The 26,281-nt window shown below is 39.0% G+C and overlaps 3 protein-coding genes across 4 annotated transcripts in view; 2 read left to right on the forward strand and 1 right to left on the reverse strand.

The window, feature by feature from the left end:
* The window catches only part of jak3 (Janus kinase 3 (a protein tyrosine kinase, leukocyte)), a 9,545-nt gene extending 680 nt beyond the window's left edge, over positions 1–8,865 (reverse strand). The window contains exons 1-22 of the mRNA XM_072438447.1: positions 8,781–8,865; positions 8,500–8,704; positions 8,017–8,134; positions 7,463–7,580; positions 7,254–7,399; positions 6,846–7,137; positions 6,650–6,772; positions 6,422–6,579; positions 6,053–6,164; positions 5,793–5,973; positions 5,608–5,732; positions 5,189–5,320; positions 4,929–5,016; positions 4,651–4,775; positions 4,436–4,574; positions 4,192–4,340; positions 3,217–3,367; positions 3,003–3,127; positions 1,008–1,197; positions 378–502; positions 115–287; positions 1–49 (exon numbers count right to left, since the gene is read on the reverse strand). The exon at positions 1–49 is cut by the window's left edge and continues 69 nt beyond it. Of these exons, the coding sequence (XP_072294548.1) occupies positions 1–49; positions 115–287; positions 378–502; positions 1,008–1,197; positions 3,003–3,127; positions 3,217–3,367; positions 4,192–4,340; positions 4,436–4,574; positions 4,651–4,775; positions 4,929–5,016; positions 5,189–5,320; positions 5,608–5,732; positions 5,793–5,973; positions 6,053–6,164; positions 6,422–6,579; positions 6,650–6,772; positions 6,846–7,137; positions 7,254–7,399; positions 7,463–7,580; positions 8,017–8,134; positions 8,500–8,698 (3,018 nt within the window). The 5' untranslated portion in view covers positions 8,699–8,704; positions 8,781–8,865. The remainder of the gene's footprint in view (positions 50–114; positions 288–377; positions 503–1,007; positions 1,198–3,002; positions 3,128–3,216; positions 3,368–4,191; positions 4,341–4,435; positions 4,575–4,650; positions 4,776–4,928; positions 5,017–5,188; positions 5,321–5,607; positions 5,733–5,792; positions 5,974–6,052; positions 6,165–6,421; positions 6,580–6,649; positions 6,773–6,845; positions 7,138–7,253; positions 7,400–7,462; positions 7,581–8,016; positions 8,135–8,499; positions 8,705–8,780) is intronic.
* Positions 8,866–11,083: 2,218 nt separating this feature from the next.
* Positions 11,084–21,236, forward strand: slc5a5 (solute carrier family 5 member 5). The gene is made up of 17 exons (XM_072438631.1): positions 11,084–11,128; positions 12,618–12,997; positions 14,837–14,902; positions 15,084–15,135; positions 16,405–16,472; positions 16,549–16,703; positions 16,817–16,957; positions 17,750–17,879; positions 18,684–18,772; positions 18,846–18,958; positions 19,053–19,123; positions 19,238–19,324; positions 19,891–20,081; positions 20,155–20,252; positions 20,624–20,709; positions 20,782–20,865; positions 20,980–21,236. The coding sequence occupies exons 2-17, from the start codon at positions 12,632–12,634 to the stop codon at positions 21,088–21,090; spliced, it is 1,908 nt and encodes a 635-aa protein (XP_072294732.1). The 5' UTR covers positions 11,084–11,128; positions 12,618–12,631; the 3' UTR covers positions 21,091–21,236.
* A 1,144-nt stretch (positions 21,237–22,380) lies between these two features.
* cluap1 (clusterin associated protein 1) lies at positions 22,381–26,094 on the forward strand. Of its 2 annotated transcripts, XM_072439014.1 has the most exons (14): positions 22,381–22,532; positions 22,852–22,893; positions 22,995–23,106; positions 23,199–23,283; positions 23,355–23,534; positions 23,624–23,719; positions 23,809–23,892; positions 23,974–24,107; positions 24,197–24,338; positions 24,423–24,495; positions 24,588–24,698; positions 24,783–24,832; positions 25,002–25,061; positions 25,781–26,094. In XM_072439014.1, the coding sequence occupies exons 2-14, from the start codon at positions 22,872–22,874 to the stop codon at positions 25,955–25,957; spliced, it is 1,326 nt and encodes a 441-aa protein (XP_072295115.1). In that variant the 5' UTR covers positions 22,381–22,532; positions 22,852–22,871; the 3' UTR covers positions 25,958–26,094. The 2 variants fall into 2 exon arrangements, with proteins under 2 accessions (XP_072295115.1, XP_072295116.1); XM_072439015.1 differs by lacking the exon at positions 25,002–25,061 and having other exon boundaries at positions 22,382–22,532.
* Positions 26,095–26,281: the final 187 nt, after the last annotated feature.

Here is a 26,281-nt window from a genome sequence, read left to right on the forward strand (position 1 = left end):
ATCAGACTTGGAGGAAAACTTTAACTCAGTGATGGACTCAGGTGCGTACCTAAAAAAGACAAAACTGTAACCACAGAAAATGTATACACATTTGAGCTTGTTGTAATTTGTTACCAGAAAATTGGGCTTTCTCCAGGCTGTGTGACTCTATAGTACTCTTTATCAAGAGGGATGACCTTTGTAAGGCCAAAATCAGCTATTTTAACTTTTGTGTGGTCTGCAACAAGAATGTTTCTTGCTGCTAGATCACGATGAACATAACGTTTGTCCTGAAGATACTTCATACCCTGAAAAAGCAAAATTAACTCATGGAACATGGGTGGGATATTTAAACTATGTGACAACTTCTGATTGTTAAACTGATGATGACTCAGTACCTTACAGATCTGAGAGGCAAAAAGCAGCAGCCTTCTTGTGTTCACTTTATCAGAGAAATTCTCCAAGTAACTTATTAGGCTTCCAAAAGGCAAGTACTCCATCACCAGGCCCATACTCAGACGACCTGTGCACAATAATACACACGTATTATAAAACAAACTGAGTAAAATAACACATCAAAATCACATCATATCTTTACATCAGTTTGTAGTGACACAAGCCTTGTACACTATTGTTAAATACACAACTGAAGAGAGGGAAAACTGTGAAGCTTTGAGTTAAGTGTTTACTGCCGTAGGCATTAAAACATCACTAAGGTGTGTGTTGGTGATTCAAGATTCCATGATAATAGTACTGTTGGGCTGGGCCATCATTAATCAAATTCTAAACATCAACATTCAGTCATGTCTATGTGAAAAGCATGATTCATTTGTTGCCATATCACCAGGCCATAACTGATACAAAATAATTTTAATAATGTTGGAAAAGTACTGTGCTTCGTGTGTACACTGATTTTCTTCTATCTGACAAAGTGGTTGTCGTAGTAATAATCCTCACAAACTTGTGTCACTGGAAACAGACGGGGGTCATGGACGTTCTTAGCTTGGAGTGACAGAAAGTGTTTTTACCTGTGCTGTAACATATTCCTCTGTACGTGACGATATGGTCACAGTTCAGCGCACTGAGGGTGTTAACTTCTTTGTGAAAATCCTCTGAAGTGGACTGCTTATTCGGCTGCAGCTTCTTCACAGCTACAAGTTCACCAGTGTGGTCCCCCAACGGGTCATAGCGACAAAGTTCAACACTGCCAAAGTTGCCCTAGAAAAATCAAACGTATAGATACCTTTAAGGGCATATTAAAGGTTTCCATGACTTACTGATGATTATTTTCGTTGGTGGGATCGTGCTTTCAAATATTTATGATTATGTTTATTTCAGTCAGTCACTTGACTCAAGTGGTAGTTTGTGAAGAAAAATTAAAGTAGCGCTGAGTTCCAAAAATATTTCTCTGTCTTTTTTATCAATACACATAAATAGATCCAAAATGCAGGGCCAATCACATGCAAGATAATCTAAGCATCCAAAATGAAGGTGTTGTCAAATCATCACTTGTCTGGAAAGTACCTGCCGATGAGCAGGAGCTAGAATGCCCCAAAGTGTTACCCCAGTCCCTAGTTCCTACTCTGTGTGAACATGCCAATAAGGACAGGATCTAAAGAAAATACCAGGAACTGAAAAAGGTTCCTACAGTGCAAAAAAACCCTAGTGTGCTTTCTATGTTATGGAATTACCTCCAGTTATATCACAAAACCGTCACATTTGGGAAGATATTCAACAAACTCCAGTCCAACCAGTCATATGCACTTTAATCCCTTGCACTTGGGGGGCCTATTCTTCCTAAAACGTCTCTGAAAAAAGGACCCCCATTTAAAACTGAAGCTTTTCCTGAAGCCCTTGGAGCACAATTAATTGGCTGCAGCCTTGGTTGAGCCGAGTTTTTTGTAGTTTTGTAGTTTTGGACTGTGAAGTCTGGTTTTCTCTAATCATAAGTAGAAACAAGCAAGGAATTCAGATTTTAAATTCCGCCTAGGTTTTCAAATTTGTTTGTTAAATATATAATAGCTGACAATTGACATCTGCCTGAACACTGACACAGGTCTCTGCACTGGCTCCTGTAGCTCAGAGAATAGACTTAAAAGCAGCTCTGCTTGTGTCCAAGTCTCTCCATGGCCTAACACCAAAGTACATCTCGGACATGTTAGTGCCATATGAACCGACTCTGAGGACCTCAGGGACCGGCCTCCTGCTGGTGCCAGAGTCAGGACTAAACATGGACCGGCCTCCTGCTGGTGCCAGAGTCAGGACTAAACATTGACCAGCCTCCTGCTGGTGCCAGAGTCAGGACTAAACATGGACCGGCCTCCTGCTGGTGCCCAGAGTCAGGACTAAACATAGACCGGCCTCCTGCTGGTGCCAGAGTCAGGACTTAACATGGACCGGCCTCCTGCTGGTGCCCAGAGTCAGGACTAAACATGGACCGGCCTCCTGCTGGTGCCAGAGTCAGGACTAAACATGGACCGGCCTCCTGCTGGTGCCAGAGTCAGGACTAAACATGGACCGGCCTCCTGCTGGTGCCAGAGTCAGGACTAAACATGGGGAATCTGCGTTTCATTCTGAGATGTGAGACAGACTTCTACTCTGACAATGTTCAAATCCAAGCTAAAACTGTTTTGTTTAGCTGCGCATATGACTGAAAGGATTTTCTTGCCTAGCTGGTTTCATGGAGGGATTGGCCCATTGACACTGAAATGAGCATTTATTTAGACAATTCTCTTTTCATTGTATTTTAGGGTCATTTTTAATTTGTGGGTTTGGAGTACAAATTGATCCTGATGCTTCCAAGAATGGTTGATTTGACTGGAAAAGAGTGGGTTTCAGCTTTTTTTTTTAAATGTACAGCATATTAAGCATCATGAGAGTTCCCTTTTATAAGATAGTGGACAAAATGGAATAGATAAAGAAAAAGTCTAACATCCCAGTCTAACATCCCACGCCCTGACTTTAATTAAATTCCCCTTAAGTCAATATGACCAATGTGGAAAAGTATTTTGTAATAAACTCACCTTTCCGAGAAGTGAGAGGTAACACAGGTGACGCTCCTCAAACAACATGTCATTTGGATGAGGACTGAGAGCATTCCAAACAGCATTTTGAGAGACTGACTCACTGGCATGAAGTATCACATAATCTGCCAAACATCAAATGTGTTTTTGTTGGTACTCTTAAAGTTTCATTGTTAGTGTGATGCCAATATCATAAGAGCTGTCTGACTTGTACCTGATGTGATGAGGCTGTTGAGTTGGCGGATAATGCTGCGTGACGAAGGCCTGAAGTTGGCCTGGTAGTCCATGCACTGACTGATCAGAGCGGCCAACTCTGTCCACTGAGAGCGAGGCAGCTGCTGGAATGACTCGTAAAACTGATGCTTCTGATGTGAATATAAAAACAGATCAAAGCCATTGTAATCTTGTCTTGTTTTGTTGAAAGCGCAGAGGAACGCTCACTCGACGTGTTTCTGGAATTGGAACTATCTAAAAAAACAACAATACCTTCTTCCTTCAAGATATTACCCAGATTTCCCGTGTATAAATGTGTGTTTCTCATAATTACAAGAGCAAGCAAATGTAATTACGCGCATCTCTAAGGATATCTAAACATTGACCTTGAAAAGGTTTATTTTTGAGTTAAAGGTGGTATGGACGATTTTTTTCAGCAAATTGTGTATCATATTTCCTCGTGGCGTGGATAAATCAATTGTCCTGCCACGTATCAATCATAAAACGCACCTATCGCTCACCTGCAGCCGCGTGCGGTTCCTCCTCATGTTTCCGCGTGCCTAAGCGCATGGATCTATCATAATATAGTTCCCTCAGTGTACGGAGCAAAATGAAGACGGAGAAAGACAGTTCGAGCTGACGCAGAAGTGGACAGAAATCTACGGGAGACGAGAGATGCGATGCGCTCCGTTGCGCTAATAAACAAACGCACGTGTGTGTTGTATCAGTCCGCACGGGGGAGTGCAAATGCGCACTTCCGCCTGCGTTCTCAAATCGCCGAAAAATCGTCCATACCGCCTTTAACTATTGTGGGTTTATGAGAAAATTTACTTTTGAAAATTTATACATCATTTATACTTAATAAATAGACTAGAGCAAGACACTTTATAGGAATGTAACCATGTCCAGTTTTCTCCGGATGTATTATTATATTCTCCAAAGAAATGTAGTGAGTCAAAGGAGAAAGTGGAAGTACTCTGTCTAAATCCCAGCCTCTCAAAGGAGCATTTCTGTTGAAGATTTCCCACAAAGTGGCACCATAGCTCCACTTGTCTGACTCCAGGCTGAGTTTCTCTGGAGCTCCCACCACTTCAGGAGCAACCCAAGGTATGCGGTCCAGAATCACTGAGGACACAACCATGTTACTTTATCTTGATGAATTGAATGATATGCTGCTGTAAATGTTATTGAATTACTTTACACTTGTAAGATGTGTTTACCATCTTTGCCCAGCATGGCCACACTGATGCCGGGATCGCTCAGTTTGATGAAAGGCAAATTGCCCTGGGATGAGTCACCTTCTCTTGCCAAAAGCAAGTTTTTAGCACAGATATTTCCATGGACTATGTTCTTTTCCTCCTGAAACAAACATCCAGCTTATATAATTGGAATGAATAGAATGAATTGCATGTGCATTGAAATCTCAAAAGCTCACCAGGAAGTTGAGAGCTGATGCAAGCTGCTTTGCTACGTCAAGTTTCCAGCTCACTGAGACAGAAACCTCTCTCTTCAAGTAAAGGTCCAGCGCTCCGTACTTGACAAACTCTTGCACCATAATGTCTGCAACACACAAGAGCTGCTCAGCACGGAATATTATGTTTTCTCCTCAAAACAAGCAGAGTGTCACATGGAGACTTCCAGTCGTCAAGGTCATTTGAAGTCAGATATTTTTGCACCTGCTTGCACCATATTTTGTGAGTTTTTTACACTTACTCTTCACACCATGTACACTAACACCATACACAAGAAGGAGATGCTTGTGAGAAACCTGGCTCATCAGGCTGGCTGCTTCAAAGAATGACTAAAAACAAAATGGACAATGGACAGTTAGTTGCAGGCCTGAAACGAGACAATAGAGTCAAATTCACTTCGGTCAAATCAAATAAGTGATTTCACACATAGAAGCATTTGGATGATGCAATGCAGAAGATAAACATAATTTATGGTTTAATTAAACATTTAGTAATACTCGCCTCCCAGCAGTTCTTGTGAACTACATCTAGTTCTTTGAGGAGAACTTCTGTCACATGTTTCTCTCCTTCATTAATATCAGTTTTGGAACCCTTAAAAATCCGGGTAAAAGATCCTTGTCCAAGGCTATCACCCTGACAAATAATAAGTAGTAGTTAATATTATTATTAAATGATATTGTTATAAAACAATGTTTACTCTGACACATCAAGGCAGATTCAAGCTAATTAAATTACAGAGCAGTTGTAAATAAATAGAATTTAGTTAAATGCAAGATTTAAAAAACAGCAGCAATTTTGTCCAACAATCTGAGGGTTGGTGGTTCAATTCCTGCGTCAACCAGTGCATGCTGCCTTTGTGCCCTTGATCAAGACACTATTTATTGTCATTGTTAGTATTATATTGAAAAATATCATGTCACCCATTTCAGGTCCTCATATTTGATCATGTGAAACTGGATATGGCTGAATTTGCTTCTCTCGGGACAAGGGGAGTCTTGTGCCGCCACTGGCCTGTTTCCCCGAATAATTATTAGATTTGTGAGTTCTGTAAAACAAAAAAAACGTATAGTATTCATACAGCCATATGATTAGTTTTAAAACTCACCTTTAGGTTTTGGTGGACAACAACGACCCAATTTGACAGGAATGTCGGCCAGAAGCAACTTATTGTGCTGGTAAAAGCTTGTCAGCTCTTTTAAACTGGAAAATGACTTTTGGACTCCAGGAAGACTGAAGTTTTCATTCTTTATGACGAGACAGTCTTTATAATCGAGTCCAATGGGGGTCTTATGGGTCAAAGAAAACTAAGATTATCTTGAACAAATGCAAGCTTGTCATATGTTCACCAACAAAATGAAGACCAACCTGAACGCAAACAGTCAAGAAGTAGTTGCCATTGTTCTTGGTGCTTTGACGCAAAAGAAACGTGCCACCTTTGAAACCAGACTTTTTTAACTTATTCATTGCAAATTCCGATCTGTTAGAACAAAAAAAGGTATAGCTGTAGGAATATAGACGGTACCTAAATAGTTGTTTAACCTTGGTAACAAACTAGATTAGAGTAGTCAGAGTGTTGGCAGTAGTGGTATCAACAGTATTTATAAAGTAGTAGCAAATGTAGCACCAACTACTTTTTAACTAACTGTATTTTACTGATAACTACCTTTACTTCAACAAATGTTTATATTATCACTTTGGAATGTCATTTTTTGCTATTAACACTCAGTATCTCACGTAATTGGTCCATGACAGTGGTTTTTTATTCCATCCAGAATACTTGGTGGTGCAATGTCTTGGTAGAAGAAGTGGCTTGAGTCTGTAGTCAGTCTGAAGTAGCCATCGATAAGTGACACAAATGACAGAGCTTCTTTGAGACTCAAGAATTTGGCCTCCTGCCGAATAAAATTTGAACTAACAATTAGATATACATTTGCCACAATAGCAATAGTGTCTTTATCTTACCAAACATCTGTCATCTCCTCGAGTTATTGTCACCAGTCTGCTTTCCTGACCTGCGTTTTCAAGACAAACTCGCTGAACACTGATGTCAATGATCTCTTGGAAATCGCAAAACGTCTCCCATTCCTAAATAAGATCAGAAGAAGACTTATTTACACGCTCAACATTGGCTGTATTTTGGATTGAGACTCTAATTTACCATTGATTCCTCAGGATCTCGTTTTGTCTGAATACCAGATTCTCCACTGACTCGCACGTGAGTGGACACATACTTGGAAACAGAGCAATCCACTTGAAAGACTTCGCTCCCCAAAGACGGTTCGATGGCAGACAGTTCTATCAGGTATTTGACCTTGAGAGTACATGCATCTACTGAGCAGTTCCCGAGCTTCCTCAGGAAACGCTTCAGGGTGTTTCGGATACGATACCGATCCAGGCGATTTCTCTTTTGGATGTCATGACGGTGCAGTTTGGGCAAGCATGATTTATAGCTGTGAAAAAGAAACATGCCGTTGCTCAATCTTAATGATCGCACGTAAACTGAGAGAGCTTCAGAGCTGGACAAAGGGACGCTTTGTTCGCACACCTGACAGATTTCTTTGCATACCTGACAGATTTGCACAGCTCTCTCACACTTTGATGGCGCTCCTTGGCCATTCTCCATAAGTCAAGTACGGCAAGCCCCAGACAATCCTCTTGAGCGGTCAAAGGCGGGGACACTCCGGCCTCGCTGCTGATGAAGTCACTCCTCCACTTCAAAAATGACAGAACACGATGAATAGGTGGAAAACATATCAGTCATTATGCTATTTATACCTGTGCAAAGAGGTAATCTATGACGCAGCAGTCGACAACAGGGTTCATTCGGTCTCTGGTCAGACTGTAGCGATAAGACGCCTTTGGGTCTTGGCCATACCAGTTTTCAAAGAAAAACCTTAACATGAAAACACCTTGGGCTTATTTGAAGAAGACATATTACGCATTAGTGACCTATGCAGTGTATTCATCATAGCAAGCAGCGGATTGCCATTTACGTATTTTTTATTGTTGAAAAATGAATTTATTCTGACTCAACGTGTATGACCTGGAGTATGACGTAAAAAAAAATGTAAGTAAAGAAAATGCAGAACAGTGGGCGGGGAAAGGGGACAGGTGAAAATGGAAATTCTCTGTGCCTCCAATGCAATACAGATTATACAAACATGCATGAAACAATCAAAATACAACTTAGCCTAAAATAAAGACGAGGGAACACTGTGAGAACATTAAAAGCAATTAAAAAGCTGTTTTATAATATCCTCTTTAAATTATTTTTCTTTTTCATGGTCTGGGTTATGGTTAAGGTTGGAGTTGGAGGTGTGTTTTCTTACCTTACTCTAAAATGTACAGGCAGGTTTTCATCTGTGTTGAACATGTGTGACGGAGGATACCAGAAAGACAAATCAGCAGACGCCAGGGCAAAGAAGCTCTGATAAACTGGAAATATGCCTACAAAAACACACCACATAATCATGATCACAGCCATAAGCCTAGTCATAATCATAACCATACTTCTAATCATAACAATTATCATCACAATCATGCATTTGTTTTCTTTAGCACATTCCTAGATGCTCGTAATTGCTGTATGATTTTGTGATTCTATTTTATTTGATTTTATTCTTGATTAGTTATTACAGCTGCAATGCCTGTTCTTCCTGGTAAAGCAACACATAGACACTATTACATATACAATTGCATTACACGAGGACTTGAATGTTACTTTCACGCGCACACATTTTGTTATTGAAGGTAGTGTTACACGCCCCGTTCATGGATTGTGCAAAACAATCAGATGCAGAGAAATAACTTACCGCATTTGGCAGCGGCCTGTTTGCACACATCTTCGGCAGAGATATGGCCACATGTTATGTTTATTGTTGCGCCGTCATTGGTGCCAGGGAAGAAGTACAGGTGGACCAGCAGATTGTGACCTGAACTTGAGTCACTTTTCTGGCTGCCACATCTGTCTCGATACACCAGTGGGGCGCATTCCTCTTCGCTCAGATCCATCGAGCCCTGCAAAGACCCAACAAATCAGATCATAAAGGCGTGGAATAATAGTGCGTCTAAAGTATTCTGATTTCGATTTGACCTGTATAGTTTGCAGAAGCTGGTTTCATGAAACGTTGTCTTCCGGTTCCTAACCGTCTCTAGTTCTTGCTTCTGCTGGCTGTCAGCTGGCAGGAAGTGTTATAAAGGATTTCCTGTTTTAGAGAAAGCCATTTCTTGTCAGCGGTGACACTGACACATTAGACTGGTACAATTCCATTTCTTAGTACCAGTTTTTATTTAGTGCCCAATTTCACGATGTTGGTACTTGAATGTTTGGAGCCATCATGCAACCGCAATCATAGACTAATTTAATCAAACACTGACAAGCTTTCTGTTTGCTTTCAAGTTAATTACAATTGCAGATTATGCAACGTAAACTCTATTTCAACCAGGGGCAACTCAAACGAAGGCGATACGCGTTAGAGGACAATAACAGATACGACCTGCAATTACTGTATGAACAATGTATATTGATGATACAATGATGCATATTTGGACACTGGTTTAGGCCATTTTTGAGTATTTACTTATGTCCATTAAATAAATAAATGAATAAAACAAACTGAGAAGCGGAGGTCTGCGTTGAGAATGAGTTGGCAGAGGAGGAAGTGTGTGAGGCAGCAGGAAATAGACTTTGAGTTGCAATACCCATAATAAAAAACCTTGGCTTTTGTGATCCTCAAACACACAAACTAGGCAACCGGCAAAATAATGTGACCTTATTTTAATGTTTGATGTTACTTTCAGAACATCGGCGTGGAAACTGAAAGGTTCTGTGGCTGCTGTGGGCTTTTTCTCCCACTTCCTCTTGACTAAAGAACAGATAAAACTGTCCATGGACAATTGCAAAATAATGGTTCAGTCTTAACATAAATGTATGTGTTTTTGTTATTGGCAAAGTTTATTATCATGAATTATTCTAATGCCTCAAATGACCAAGCAAAGGAAATAAATAGGCAAAATTTAAAGTCTCTGACATAGTACCATTTCCTGGAACGCAAATGAATAAGAACACGTCATTTAATGGGATATAAATGTGCTATTTTGCTGACAAATAGATAATGTTTTAGTAAGCCCGTAAAGAGGTCTATTCACGCAACATTTTGAGGATTAACTAAGGAGGGCAATATTTAAGTTTAAATATGGTAACAGTCCAAATTATTATAAATATCATAATTCTGAAGCTCATTGGTAATCTATATGTTTTAAAATAGGCTTTTAAATAGGCTAAATCATATTATGTGCTATGATCTGCTGTCCGTGTGGGGCAGAAATAAGATAAGTGGGGCCTGCAGGCCAAATGCGGTTCTCCAGGGGGTCAACTTTGGCCTGCAATGGTGCAGAGATTTCTAAGAACTATCCGTTTTTATTCCATTTTGCAGATAAAAGTGAACCAATACCAGCCTATCCCGAGGAAAATGGAATATAAAATAAATGTATGACATTATTTAACTTGTAATCTGATGGATGAAATGAGTCATGTGAACATAATCAAAACAACCAGCAGTTATGATGACAGGAGGTTTTCAAATAAGCACACTCAGCACATTTAACCCATTTGAGGTTCCCTTTGTCTTCCCATCAGTGGTTAAAAATGTCCGTTCTGTCTAAAAGTCTAAGATACATGGTTAAATTCCAGTTAACGGAGAGCTTGTTTGTTGTACAGTCTAAATGGAGCTGCATCTGTGCTTTACATCTTCACACCAGCTGTAGCCTGCAGTATGTCTGTTTAATCAGATGCAAAGGTCACTATACAATAAAGAGGACACCTGCAGTTTACCTGTCTTGTCGTTACGCAGAAGATAAGACCATGAATGAGGCCTGGACACACGATGTTAGCACACTTGCAGTACTTTGGTCCCATCGTAGGTCATGCGGGTACTCGCCAGAGCTTTAGAAATGTAGACTGTATTATCATCGTTTATCACATAGGCCAATTTAAGAATAACTCTGTATAAGCCTATAAAATGCATGCTGTGGCCATAATTCTTTCCAAGGGTGTAGCAATAGGATAGGAGTAGCCTACCTTCTAACCATAAATTTCAAGACAATAGAGTAAACATTGTTATACTACCACACTGTCTTACCCAACTGCATGTGTACATTTATGCGTTGACTTTTGAAACAGGATGATGCGTGCGCAAAACGTGCACGCTTTCTTTAACAAAACAAAAAAAGCGCAAATGCTAAAAGAGAGGGATTTTGCTTAAAATTCCTCTGGATCTTCAAGCAGCTGAAACACCTGCCCGTTGACTTTTGAAACAGGATGACGCATGCGCAAAACGTGCACGCTTCTTAAAAAAAGAAAGAAAAAGAGCAACTGCTGATAGAGAGGGATTTTGTCAGCAAATTCCTCTGGATCTTCAAGCAGCTGAAACACCTGCTGCGGTAAGGACATTTTTATATCTGGTTATTCTCCTATTTTATTTGTAATCTGTGCATGATTTCCTATTCAGAATGTCAGGTAGACTTTATTGCCATACACAATCAATTTGAAAAAAATAAATAAAATGATGTCTTAAATTAGGTCTATATTAATTTCTCGTCATAGTCCCTCAACTTTGGGAAAATAATTTGCTAGTGAACAGCTTATGCACACACAAAGGCCTACATGTCACAGGTTTATATTTGGATATATTACGATGAAAATATGTATTCATAAAAATGTCCTTAAACACAGTTAACAAGAACATATATTGATAATATTTCTGTCACTCAGGCTTAATTACCGGAATGTAATTATGGCCAAATCAAAGCTGGTCAGAATTCAGTGGTTTTATCAGGACACGGCACAACAAACAAACTCCACACGGTTTTCCTGACACGGGTCCTATTCTGCAGCAGCTGCTTCTAATTTTCATAAGAGGACATAAGAGGACATTTTTGACTTACAAATGTTTTGGGTGGACATAATTAGCATCTTTGAAAGTTTGAAGTTTCATTTCTTAAAAAAATATATATACATATTATTTTACATTTTTATTTAGTTTTTATACTTTTTTAGTTAGTAAGTTGTAGTTATCATAAAGTGGTATCCTTTTTACTTTTAATTAAACAATGATTTAAAAATAATGGTTCTTCTTGAGAACAATTTGTCTTCCCACCTCGGTAACTTCAATGTCAGTTGTGGCAGCTGCAATAGAGTTAAACCAATGTGTTTTATTTTAATGGCTGATACTGCTGTTTGATGGTCAAGAAGATTTACCGCCATTTGGAAGTTGATTTTCCTGAAATTATTTGATTTTTTAAACGATCTTAAATTAAAATAAATTAATGTATTGTCCATCTCTGTTCTAAAAATATCATTAAAAAATCTTACCATGATTTCTGGACATCCACAGCCTTGTTACACCACAAACCTATTAGAGAGACATGATGTGACTTTAAAGTAGCACTGAATTGTTCAAACAAAGCTTTATACATTTTCTTTCTTTCTTTCTTTTTCCAACAATATATCTAATGCAAATGTTTGTATTGCATTACTTTGAATAGATAATATGGTTCAGCCTTATGCATTAGAATATAACGAGCAATAGAAAAATGATGTGTCAGTAATCAAAGCCTCTATTTATTTTTTTATTTTTTTATTTTTCTATTTTTATAAAGTATATAGGCTTTGCTGGTTTTTGCACTCTCATAACTTGGATTTCTCTGTTTATGTCATTGAAAAGTCACAGTTGGCTGCTGATAAGGCATGGTGTGACGTAGGTTAGCGTTTATTTAGGTGTCAAGGCAACATGTTCAAACGCGTACACCCTCAAAAAAGCTCTACAGTAAACATTATATGTTACTTATGTTGAGCAGTATTCAAACTGCTTATGCATTTGCACAAATTAAACACATGTTTTAAACTCTTTTTTTTAATTTATTGTGACAGGTTGGGACTAGACCATGGAGGATTTATCGGGCGGTAAATCCTCTTTGGGCTTTACCCTGTGGGACTATGCAGTATTTTCCATCATGTTGCTAGTGTCTATGGTGATCGGACTCTACCAGGCCCTGAAGAAGCCTGTGGGACGTGATGCCAGGGCAGATGACTTCTTTACAGGTGGCAGGAGTTTGCCTGCAGTCCCTGTCGGGCTGTCACTCTGTGCCAGCTTTATGTCTGCCATCCAGGTTCTGGGTGTCCCAGCTGAGTCCTCACGCTACGGTTTTAAGTTTCTCTACATGTGCCTGGGCCAAAGCATAAACTCTCTGCTCACAGCTTTGCTCTTCCTGCCAGTGTTTTATCGACTGGGCATCACCAGCACCAACCAGGTCAAATTGTGTTGTAATGTGAAATCATTGCTATCTCTTTTTATAGGTATATATGTTTGATAATGCATGTAAATAGAATAAATACATTACAATTGTAAGTTAAAACATGTTTTTTTAAATCGAAACCTGTTATTGAATAAATGCAAGATAAGCCAGGGAGGAAAGTAAGAATTTGAACACCCTACGTTTTTGCAAGTTCTCCCACTTAGAAATTATGTAGGGTCTGAAATTTTTATCGTAGGTGCATTTCCACTGTGAGAGATAAAATCAAAAAAAAATCCAGAAATCATATTGTATGATTTTTTGATTAATTATTTATATGTTCTTGCTGCAAATAATCTGAGAAAATCAGTGTTAATATTTGGTACAGAAGGCTTTGTTTACAATTACAGTGGTCAAACGTTTCCTGTTGTTCTTGACCAGGTTTGCACACACTGCAGCAGGGACTTTGGCCCACTCCTCCAAGCAGGTCTTCTCTAGATCTGTCAGGTTTCAGGGCTGTTGCTGAGCAACAGAGAGTTTCAGCTCCCTCCAAAAATGTTCCATTGGATTTAGGTCTGGAGACTGGCTAAGTCACTCCAGAACCTTGATATGGTTCTAAAGGAGCCACTCCATGGTTATCTGGGTCATTGTCATGTTGGAAGACCCAAAATCTCACAATACATGGCCCCATTCATTTTCTCCTTAATACAGTGTAGTCGTCCCGTCCCCTGTGCAGAAAAGCACCCCCCACAGCATGATCTTTCCACCCCCATGCTTCACAGAACGGATGGTGTTCTTGGGATAGTACTCCTCCTTCTATTTCCTCCAAACACAGCGAGTGGAATTTATACCGAAATGTTCTACTTTGGTCTCAACTCACCACATGACTTTCTCCCATGACTCCTCTGGATCATCCAGCAGGTCATTGGTAAACTTCAGATGTGCCTGGACATATGCTGACTTAAGCAGGGGTACCTGCTGTGTGTGGCATGATTTTAAACCATGACGGCGTAGTGTAGTACCGACAGTAACCTTTGAAACTGTGGTCCCAGCTCTCTTCTAGTCATTTACTAGCTTTCCCGTGCAGTTCTGGCTGATTCCTTGCCTTTCTTACCATTATTGATTCCCACGAGGTGAGATCTTGCATGGAGCCCCAGTCACCTTTAGCCTCTAACATTTTCTAACAATTGCTCTTATAGTTTATATTTTTTTACCAAGTTGCTTGCTAATTGCCCGTAGCCCTTTCCAGCCATGTGGAGGTCTACATTTTTCTTTTTTTGACAGCTCTCTAGTCTTGCCTATGGTAGTAGTGTGGTGTTCAGGTGCCTTTATGCAGCTAACAAGCTCAAACAGATGCTACTAATTTAGATTAATAAGTTTAATAGAGGTGGACTTTTTAATGACAGACTAACAGGTCTTTTAGATCAGGATTCTTGCTGATTGTCAGTTTTTTTTATTCTGTTTCTCACAGTGGAAATGCACCTACAGGTTTCAGACCCATTCATAATTTCTAAGTGGGAGAACTCGCAGAGTGTTTAAATACTTACTTTCCTCACTGTATATGTTTAATGCCTGGAAAACAGTTTGATCACCTTTTTAACTCTTCGATGAACCACTCTTAGACAAATGTCTAATTTTTACAGATTTTCTTTGCATCATCCAAGATCTAATTAGCCAAGAAAAACATTTTTGTCTATGTCTTTCAATGGGTTTTCTATTAACTATACCATATGTGTAGCTGGTTTAAATCCCATAGCTGTAATACAGGTGCCCCTGTGTTCCACAGTGTGTGAGTGATTAAAGGAGGTGATGAGGGACGAAAACAGAGATACTCACCTGTCTTTCTATCCGTCACAGTATCTCCGTTTGAGATTTGGCCGAGGGATGCAGCTTTTGGGTAGCGTCCAATTCCTCGTGGCCACAGTAAGTCATTTGTTTTTCTCCTTTTTGGTGTTCAATATGCAAACATCTGCTATGACACTGAAGGAATTTAAAAAAAAATGCAAATTACCCGACACAAACTGAAATTAAATGATGATAATGTTGTTTTTTTAGGCTGTTGTCTTTGCCTCTATTACTATTTTAACAATATTTTGTTTTACAGCTGCTTTATACAGGAATTGTCATATATGCACCAGCACTAATTCTAAATGAAGGTATGTATTATATCCAGTATGCAACTATGGAAGGCGATGTTAGCAAAAATTTAAATCTCAATATTTTTGTGATTATTTTGATGATGATATTTAAATTGTGTTTTTGCAATCCTTGTGTTAAATTGTGCCTGTAATTTAGCACAAACGTCCATATTTATCTCTTAATAATGTTAATTACACAGCTAGTTGTTTTTCATTTACTTTTTATCAGTTCTTTTTCAACTTATACTCATCATTCTGATTTTACACATGTTAAATGTGCACTATGTAAACATGTTAAAAACTATAACACTTCTTCCACTTAAATGCCAGCGGGAATATGTTTGTGCACATGTCTTCTTCTTCTTCTTCTTCTTCTTTGGTGTTTTATGGCAGTTGGTATCCAAGTGTTACATTACTGCCATCCACTGTAGTTGTACGTCATTCTTTAGACTTTTAGACCATCCCCCCTGTATGATGATGAGGGATCCACCCATACCACATGTGGCCCTTTTGAAGTCATGCCCCCTCTTGTGAACTGTGCAGGAGCCTGTGCTGCCTGGTGTGGTGGTAAAGAATCTGCCTTTGGAACACTAGATAGCACGTTCAAACTTCAGGGGAGACCGTTGATACACTGGGTACTAGAACCACAAGTCAGATGCAGCAGGAGAGTGAAAGTAGACGTGTGTTATTTTGTGTTATAAATATCAAATATCAATCCTTATACTTAGTATGAAAAGTTAGGGGCCAACTATTTCTATATTATCTTAATATATCACCTCCCTGAGTGTAAATCAGTAAATCATTAATAGTGAATGGTTCAGTAAAAAGCAAAGCTATCACTTTAAGGAAGTTAATAGGATGGATATAGCATAGTAGTTTAGGAAACAGAGTAGGGTTAGTATAAGTACCCAGTGTATCAACTCTCCCCTGGCACTTCACCTGAGTTCACAGGAAGAAGGAATGACTTCAGATAATGGACGGGACCCTCATTATCATACAGGAGAGGGGCCTGGATGCTGGACATAATGAAGATGATATATACAGAGATGTTTTAAACGTTTTAAAATTATTATTTTGTGTTATCAATATGAAATGTCAAGCCTTTTCCTTTTTTTTGTTTCAACACTACTTAAAAATGTCTATTTAATCGGGTTTTATGAAGATCATAAATCACCCTCTGATCACCCTTGAAGAAGAGGTCTTGATCTAAGCGAGTTCTTACCTTGTTAAATAAAAGTTAATTAATTAATTGATTAATTGAATGACATATTTTCCACACAATTTTAGCAACCGGCTTAAATCTGTGGTTGTCTTTGTTTTCTACTGGTATTATATGCACGGTGTACACCACTCTGGTAAATGCATTTTTTTTTTTGTTAAATTAACTTGGATGGTGCATATTTGCTCTCTCACTCTTTTTATTTGTAACAGGGAGGCATGAAGGCGGTTATTTGGACAGATGTTTTCCAGATTATAGTCATGCTATCAGGCTTTGTGGCCATTTTCATCCATGGCACTGTTCTGGTGGGTGGTCCTGGGCGAGTTCTGGAGATCGCCAACAACGGATCTCGTATTAATTTCAATGAGTAGGTCTTTTTGAGTCAGTAACCCTAACCCACATCATTTCAACCAGAGATTATGAAATTATCTTTGGCTACTGTTAAATGCTTTGATTTAAAAGTAATTTATTGCTTTACAGTTTTGACGTTGACCCTCGCAAGCGTTACACTTTCTGGAGCCTGACTGTTGGGGGCGCTATGGTTTGGCTGTCCATGTACGGGGTAAATCAAGCTCAAGTTCAACGATATATCTCCTGTCGAACAGAAAAAGATGCCCAGCGGTGAGTGAAACCTGATTTGTAATTGTTTGTTGACCTATCCTAATGTAATACATGTTCTTCTTTGAGCAAATACATAGGTCTTGCCAATAAAGTATAATCACCCTTTTCTCAAAATTATGAAAATCATTCACTGCATTGGTTTATATCTTATGCAGAATTGAACAGTACATTATTTCATATACACCATGATTGAAAATTAATCTGATTTTATTCTAAATAAAAATACACTTTTTTAGTAGATTGGGCATTGACAAAAAGTCAAATTATCAAAGTATTGAAGAGAAAAACGTACTTCAAAAGTCCAGCTCCCTTAGTTTAGTTTTCTGCATTTGTAGAGCATTAAAAGTCAGAACACGGCTGCTGGACCTGGATGCTGTTTACAGTAGGTTACCATGGCTGTTGTAACAAACACTGTTAGCCCTGAACACGTGTCATTCATCTTCATAATAATGTGCAATATTGTCATACCCATGTGCAATACTGACATAACCATGTGCAATACTGGCATATTCATGTGCAATACTGTGACATATAGTCATCCTGGTGCAATATTCTCTGTCCATATAACAGCTGTAAATAAGATTTTATTAAGATTTTCTACAAGAGTGTTTTTTATTTACTTCTGTACATACTCTGTGCTGCAACAGTGGAATTTCCCCATTGTGGGACGAATAAAGGCTTATCTTATGCTATCTTAACACGGTTACCAGTTGTTCTAGTTTCAATTAGTTCCCATTGGGCCTATAGCTAACTGTTGTGTCTTCATATCACATTCAATTATTGCTTTTGCAGGGCCCTGTTTGTCAACCAGGTCGGCTTGTGTCTGATTGTGAGCAGCGCAGCGGCATGTGGGATTGTCATGTTCGCTTATTACATCAATTGTGACCCTTTGAAGTCCGGGAGAATCTCCTCACCTGATCTGGTACAAGTTAAGTTCAAGATATCAAAACTTTCAAATTGAGCTGGAGGGCCGGTAGAATTTGCAGTTCAACGGTCAGATTGCGAATGTTTTGTCCTGGCCTGGTATGGTTAAAAGCTTTCTTCATCAGCACAAAGGATCTATGATGACATAGAGAAGGTGGTGCAGTTTACCAAACCCAAAAGCTGTAGAAATAGTTGTCAGTTGAAATACAGTTTGTGGACACACTAAAAGTTTTTATTTATTTATGTATTTTTGGCATTATACAGGAAAGGTAAGCGTGAAATGGGGGATGAGAGCGAAAAGGGGACATGTAATAAATTGTCGGAGTCAGGATTTAAACTCACACTGCTGCCGACTGCTATGTATTTTCATTCGGTTTATGGTTAATATCTGTTCATGAAACAAAAACTGGCAGAAAGTTCAATGCTGTCACTGTCAAAATAAACAGACAAACGTGAATTCATCTGTTCTCAATATCTTCCAAAAGTGATGGCATTATGCAACCCCAAAGATGTGACAATAAAGACAGTAATGAGCCGTAATAGTAACATGGCACATTTGTGGAGTCAATCCCAAAAAAAGAATGATTGAATTTGTATAGTATTTTCAAAAACATGAACTCGCACACAGTTACACAGGCAGAACATTATGACGTTTACACTGTGATTAACGCAACCTATTCCTGGGTATTTCCGTAATGTTGCAATTCTTCCTGCCAGTTACAAAGAAAACCAGTGACTAGAACTGTATCCTTATCTGATAACTATCGTTTGTGTTTTTGCTCTCTCCTTTTGTACATTCAAGTACATGCCAAACTTTGTGTTAGAAATATTTGATGGCTACCCTGGTTTCCCTGGGCTTTTTTTGGCTTGTGCGTACAGTGGCACTCTAAGGTAATGACTGATGTGCAAATGCATTTTCATCAACAACAAAAAAGAAACGTGTAACTTTTTCTGTTTTCTAAAGTACTGCCTCCACAAGTATCAACGCCATGGCAGCTGTCACCATGGAGGACATCTTGCGACCTCATTTGCCCCTCATCACGCAATCAAAACTAATCCTACTCTCAAAGGCCCTCTGTAAGCACACACTCTCGAGTCCTTTTGTTGATATAACCCAATTGTTCTGTGATCAAAAGGTTTTTTTTTCTTCCATTGGTTTGTCTTGGCACAGCCTTACTGTTTGGAGTCGGATGTATTTCTGTTGCTGCTCTTTCTTCATTCCTGGACTGGGGAGTGCTTCAGGTATGTAATCGCACACCATCCTGTTTTAATGGTGGTAGTCTAAATCTTTAATGACATGTGTTTCCCCCCCTCTTCTCTTTCAACATCCATCAAATGGTTGTTTCCTCCTCCCAGGGGTCTTTTACTGTGATGGGCGTTGTGAGTGGTCCATTACTGGGAGTTTTCCTTTTAGGCATGTTTGTCCCAGGGGCAAATAAGTTGGTAAGATGAAAATAAACTACAAATGTGTGTAAAGACACTATTCATGTTGTCAAGGGATGGGCAGTATTGACAAAAATTAATATATATCTTTATTTATGATTGACTTTGTGTTCGTGTAATGGGTCTTTTATGAATACCAAACAGTTAAAATATGTAATTTGTATTTACTTTATAGTATTGGGGCTAATTTTAACTTTGAATGCACATATAAGCCTAAATAAAAATACATTAGTATAATGTTTCTCACGCTGAGGAAGGCTTGACAGAGCTGAACTGTGTTTTTTGAATAAATAAGTCGGAATTCCTTGGTTCTTTCATCTGCTACTTTTACATCCTTGGCAGACAAAAATGTCTCACCTCCAACCTAAAACATCTCGAAAAAGCACCTAAGAGCACAATTTTAAAACATCTTCACAGCCATGAGGCGCTCCCCACATTTATTTTGATACGTTTCTAATTTTTGCTTTTTTAATTGTTTGCTTTTTTATACAGCAGTTGTGTCCTTATGACCCAAATCCACCCATCTTCTACTCATCAATGTGTCTTCTGTTAACGTCATCTTTTAGGGCGCTCATTTAGGCATCATAGCGGGATATTGCGTCTCCGTATGGCTGGCTGTCGGCTCTACCCTCTACCCTCCGAGCGCAGAGACCATGGGTGTTTTACCCACCTACACCGACCACTGTTCATCCACCAACACAACGCACAGCCCCAGCTCCAACGCCATCTCCACCCCGCTTCAGCCCAAAGAACAAGGGTCGGGAGTTCAAGCTATCCACAGCATACTTTTAATAGATACGAAACAACTAACCTCTGTTTAATGACTTTAGAGGACTACATAACTTCTACTCTGTGTCCTACCTGTACTTTGGCGCCATGGCAACCAGTTCCGTGGTCTTGATTGGGCTGATCGTAAGCTATGCAACAGGTAAAAAAGTTACAAGTGTGCATTGTACAGGGCAATAAAAGATAATAAAGATAACTAACTCCTGTTACATGGGGGTGTGTCATGCTATTCATAAACATGTAAATCATTCATTTGTTTGGATCAAATAGTGACTGCAAAGAGAAACAAATGAGCTCTTTCTTCTTGTTGCATCACTACAAAAAACAAACAATAATACATATATAAATCATGACATTTTCTATATATGAAGCAAACCTTTCAATAGTTATCTTGCTGTGTGGTGAATAATACGTGATTAACAGATCATTTTAGATCTGATTTATTACTTTTCTGATGGAAAATCAATTTATTTTCCCACAAAATGTTATTTTTAAGATGGTTTATTTTTACAGGGCCAACAAAGAGAGACCAAATCAAAGACGGTCTGTTATGGTGGGACCTAAACAAAAGTAAAGCAGATATCCTTTCAGATCCTGGTGTAAGTATCAACAACTTTTGAACCTGTTAAACATATGTATTATAATGAGTTAACCCTTTTCTCTCTCCAAAGACAAATGGACAAATAAATCCCTCTTTTCTACACACCACACGGGAAAGGCTCCATCTTTGTTTAAGGACATCAAGCAAAGCAAGGGTAAAAAATAAAATAACTTATGCTCTGGTCAAATCCATTATAAATTGAATTCTTCTGCTGTTTTTTTCTTATTTAACACAACAATTTATATAAAATTTTGCTGTTTTTTCAAAGGTGGAAAAGACAACACAACCACATCTTTCAAAGAAGAGACCTCACCGGGGGACTAACACCAAAAATGAAGCTCACGATTGTGCAATGGTCATGCTAGAACACATAAGTTAAAGAAAAAAGTATTGAAGGGGATCATAAGATGTGACTATATAGTTTCACACACCCCAATAACTTTATAGAGCCTTCTAAATGAAATGCTGTAGATTTAAGTGAAATATAAAAAAAGTTGTGGCCAAATATATTTTTGTATTAACAAATCTTAAATACTTTGTTATTATATGTCGGTGTAATGACTCATTCGTCCAGGAGTGTTCCATTGTAGAAAAAGATTAAACTGGAATTTGTTATTACCATTATTCATGTCATCGTTGTTTTTTGTACTCTACTGACACCTTCTGGTCAAGATAATAATTGCAGCCAACAAAACGGCTAAATTAAGTAATAAAGTAGAATATTTTAACTGCAATTGAAATAGTTTTATTGCATTCTTCAATACACCCCAGATAGGCAAGGACCATGACACAAATATATCACAAACAGGATAAATGCAGCATTAAAAGAGCGTTGATGATCCATCCGCTATAATCCAGTCCAAACGTGAACGTGTCACCACTCGTCCGCCGCTCGGTTCGAGTCCTCGTCGGCCACGGCACAGTCCAAGTGTCGCACACCGGGAAGAGCAAGGTCCCTTTCGTTTAGCTTTTCCAGGAAAGACGAGAGTAAGCGTTTGTTCAGGTGGTCGGTCAGTGTCCGTTCCTCCGCCACCCGCGGCTTGGGGACAATGCCCGGTTCTTCCGCCGCGTCTTGCTCTGGCTCCGCCGCGGCCTCGTTGTGGTTCAAGCCGCTCGGCAGCGCCTCTGCCTCGGGGCGTCGCTCAGGCGGAGGCCCGGTGTCCATCTTTGATATCAGAGTGGTCTGCAGCGCCACATTCTCCAGCTCCTTTAAGCGCTTGCTGTGCAGGCCGCAGGCAGCGTCTCCTCCGCCGAGGCTGATGTGAGAGGGCTCAGTCTGCTCCATCGCACTCACAGGAAAACGAAGAATGAGACAGACGTGAACAAGGAAAGAAGTCGCCCTCTAGAGGACGCGTGGCAAAGGCCGCATGAAACGCACTGGCATCAGAGCGATGTCTGTAGGAATATTTTATCATATAAATATAGATCCATGGTTCAACCCCCAAGGCAGAATCATTGTTGGCATGTTTACATTTGATGCAACCTTCATTGCCTTAACGAGGTAAAGGTCAGAGTTCAAAACAGAGAGAGTTATTATGTTAACTTTACGCTGAAAATAAGATCGGACAGTATAGTGTATAAATTTGTATGGCTTATGACCATTATGAACCAAGTCCAACAAACACAACAACTCATGAAAAAATGTGCGCTGCGAACTAAACTGCGTTTTGTCTACTCTAAGCTTCCGTAGGCAGTATTTGGTTTCCATGGATACACTCACGGTAAAGCAGACAGACCGAATCTGCTGCTGCACCGGGAAGGAAACAACAGCCTCTTCAACAGCCTCTCCAGCAGCTTTCCCCCCACAGACCTGAACAAATGGTACAGAGATATGTTGCGTTCACATTGAGACATTTTTGGTTTGTTTGGAGAATTTGTGGAAACATTGCCGCGCGATTTACCGAGTTAGCTTTGTGCTAAAGCTACTTACTCTGCAAGCTATGATATCTAGTTAACTCTTGTTATTTCTATCTCTAAAACGGATGATATTGTGTACTGTTGGCTAAACTTTCAATTCTATACATTGTTCTTTACTTATAAAACTTTAAACATTATTAGCCTAAAGTATTTCTGTCACCATGGCGTTAGCGTCTCTGTATTAAGAGCATGTATTAAATGTTGTATTCTTCTACCATTTCAGTGCATTTCCTCTGGATCAACATGTCTTTTAGAGACTTAAGAAGTAAGACGTTCACTCTTCCTGCCCAGTGTCATCATCATGCACAGACCCACAGTCTAACATACATGTGTATCATGCATTGCATAACACGCCTTCTATTACAGATTTCACAGAAATGATGAGAGCGTTGGGTTACCCCCGGCTGATATCAATGGAAAACTTCAGAACACCAAACTTTACCTTAGTAGCAGAAATTCTTATTTGGCTTGTGAAAAGGTACGCCATCCTATCTTTGACAACTGTTCTTCTGATTATTTGTGTCATATTGTGTACATTTGTTCACCAACTGTTGTGTTTTTGTACTTCAGATATGAACCTCAAATGGATATTCCCACAGATGTGGAAACGGAGTCTGACCGAATATTTTTCATCAAAGCGGTGGCCCAGTTTATGGTGATTATACCACTTTAGTTCTACTTTATTCTCTATACTTTTTATCTGACTAACATTGTACATTTTTGCAGGCTACAAAGGCTCACATTAAGTTAAATACCAAACGTCTTTATCAAGCTGATGGATATTCAGTTAAAGAGTTATTAAAGATAACCTCCATCCTTTATAATGCAATGAAGACAAAACAAATGACCTTGGAAGATCCAGTAGAGGAAGACCGCAGCAAATTCAAGTTTGACCTGAGTTCCCGAGTAAGATGTGAACTTATGGATTTTTGGATTTAGCTTGGCTTGTTACATTTATGAGGAGATTTATATTAATATAGTTGTTTTCTTTTTAGATTTCAGATCTCAAAGCAGCACGACAGCTGGCATCAGAAGTAACTTCAAAAGGAGCATCTTTATATGACTTATTAGGAAAGGAAGTAGAGCTAAGGGTAAGCAAAAGTACATATTGTTTCACATATATACATTTTTTTGTTGAATGCAAAATATTATATCAGACATAACTCCTTATTTTCTGAAGGAAATGCGAACTGCGGCAATTGCTCGACCTTTAGAAATAAATGAGACTGAAAAAGTACTAAGAGCTGCAATCAAAGAGGTTTTGGTATGTACTGTGTCATATTTCGAGCCATAAATAAGAATGTGTATAATTTATAAGTAATTATGGGGCTGGGGTTTAATCTAGGAAAATGTGGAGAAAACAAAAGAAATGCTGGGCAACGTAGTTTCTGATGAAGCGAGCCTCGATGCAAAGATTGAAAAGAAGAGACAGGAGCTTGAGAGGAATCGTAAAAGACTACAAACACTTCAGAGTGTGAGGTAACTACCACTCCCAAGCTTAGTAAAGTGCTATGACATGTTGAAGAGTTTTAACTTTCATGCTCTTTTTTTTTTTTTTTGCCTGCTAGACCAGCGTTTATGGATGAATACGAGAAGATTGAAGAAGATCTTCAGAAGCAGTATAACCTATATGTTGAAAAGTTCAGAAACCTTTCATTTTTAGAGTCTCAGTTGGAAGAATACCACAGGATAGAACAGGAGAGATTTGAGGTGTGTTAAAAAATATTCTCGGAAACCTGTATTTTGTGGTGTTTCTTGTAACTCGTCTTGTTTTTATTGCATTATGTTTTATAGGAAGCAGAAAACACGTTAAGAACGATGCAACAGAAATTAAGGGAAGAAGAGAAAGACCATATGAAAGTATCCTGTAAGCTCACTACCTTAAACAAACTATCAAACAAAGCCTTATTATTATTGTGTTTACGTTTGCCATCAATGACTATACTTTTTGAACTATAGTGAAAGATGAAGATTCAGATATTGACGTTCCAGAAGATGACGGTTCCGACAGTGACATTGAGGATAGCCGTCCGCCTAAGCAGCGCCCAACTAGAAATGGCATCTTAGCAGGTATTGTTTGAGAATTGTTTGTTAGTGTTTTGCTCATATCTATTTCTAAATTTGAACTCACATTTTTGTTTCCCTTCTCTTTAGGCAGAGGAGCCAGGTTCTTTGGGAACATGCACGGCGGAGATAGCGATGAGGTATTAAAAAAAAAAAGACTCATACAGTGGTTTGTTGAGTCAATATATTTAGTAATTATAAATATGTTGTACAGCCACACTCTAATCTTATTCCCACTGATTCTATTTTCCCCCTAACATTTATCTGTCTACTCATTCTCTGTTCTGCCCCAAAACTTGTATTAAAAAGCCATCTAATGCAGTCTCCAGAAGCACTCTTTCTATCTCCAAGAAACAGCGGAAAATTAAGGTTTGTGACGGACTGAGATGTAGAGAGTTCTTCGGTGCCTAATGTGTTCCAAGTATAAATCCACCCTCACCCTTTAGCATAAACAAAAACTGCACTCAATGGTAATGAGTCCGAGTGCAAAATGTGTTTGATGGATTTTCTTTTAATATCGGTGAAAAGGTCTTTGTAGATATTGCAGAATTTTGATAATTAATTTAGAGAGAGTGTGTGTGTGTGTGTGTGTACAGTGAAGTCAAACTAGAGAGTAGATTCTTCCAACCCACCTTAGTTCACAGTAGCGTCTCATCCATGTATTTCACGCCGTGGTCAATTACATTATAGCTGTTGCAGTGATGGTGTAATGACATGTTCACATTGTCTCACTGATTAATGTTAGCCCCTTAGACTTCATCCATTCATTTTCTACCGCTTGTTCCCTTTCGGGGTCACGGGTGACTGGAGCCTATCCCAGTGACTTTTGGGCCTTAGGCGGGGTACACCCTGGACAGTGGCCAACTCATCGCAGGGTACTTCATCCAGATTTGACCTTTTTCCAGACAGTGTGAACTGCACAATTACATGGAATTAGAGCTTTTTAAATCCGGTTTTATAAGCAAACACAACTGATTCAGAGATTGTTGATCCTAAATTTACAACAAAATTATAAACTGTATGGATCCTCCTATATAATGCATAAACTGTTTAATTGCTCTGATCATTTCCCGTGACTTCTGTTTCAGACTGAAGGCAGTGAGCTCGACGTGGAGGAGGAAGATGAAGAAGAAGATGAAGAGGAGGAGGAGGAAGAGAGCAGGGATTTGGAAGATGACAGTTTGGATGGACCATGCGGTGGGGCACGATCAACCAAAGGGGGCATGAACCCTCCTTTGCTAGAAGAAAGTGACAATGATTTCTAAAAAAAAGTGTAAATGTCACTACAATATTGAGTAAGAAGAGAAATATTGTACAATTCTCCTATCACTGTTTTTGGTACATTTTGTTGTAGTTATATTTTTTTATTTAACCAGTTTGTCTTAATAAAAACTGATATATATTACTGTGTCAAGTGTTTACTCACTCACCAGACAAATGGTAATGGAAATGCATTATAATTTATTCACCATGCTTCATCATCTTACTGGTACAATACAGTTAAATGCATCTTGTTTTTGTTGTTTTGATTTTAAATGCAGTTGGAACTGAAACGGTGCATTTATCGCCACCTACTGTAGTTGTACGTC

This window comes from Eucyclogobius newberryi, unplaced genomic scaffold, assembly GCF_026437365.1.
Source record: "Eucyclogobius newberryi isolate DKJ021-1_F unplaced genomic scaffold, fEucNew1.0.hap1 SCAF_9, whole genome shotgun sequence".
NCBI classification, from domain to species: domain Eukaryota; kingdom Metazoa; phylum Chordata; class Actinopteri; order Gobiiformes; family Gobiidae; genus Eucyclogobius; species Eucyclogobius newberryi.

What these genes read in the sequence shown, in the direction of transcription:
- slc5a5 (XM_072438631.1), top strand. Translation starts at nt 12,632, where the DNA reads ATGGAGGATTTATCGGGCGGTAAATCCTCTTTGGGCTTTACCCTGTGG. An exon ending in GCGTACAGTGGCACTCTAAG is followed by an intron (nt 18,773 to 18,845) that starts GTAATGACTGAT and finishes TGTTTTCTAAAG; the next exon opens with TACTGCCTCCACAAGTATCA. An exon ending in CCTACTCTCAAAGGCCCTCT is followed by an intron (nt 18,959 to 19,052) that starts GTAAGCACACAC and finishes GTCTTGGCACAG; the next exon opens with CCTTACTGTTTGGAGTCGGA.
- cluap1 (XM_072439014.1), top strand. Translation starts at nt 22,872, where the DNA reads ATGTCTTTTAGAGACTTAAGAA. An exon ending in TAGAAATGGCATCTTAGCAG is followed by an intron (nt 24,699 to 24,782) that starts GTATTGTTTGAG and finishes CCTTCTCTTTAG; the next exon opens with GCAGAGGAGCCAGGTTCTTT. An exon ending in ACGGCGGAGATAGCGATGAG is followed by an intron (nt 24,833 to 25,001) that starts GTATTAAAAAAA and finishes TGTATTAAAAAG; the next exon opens with CCATCTAATGCAGTCTCCAG.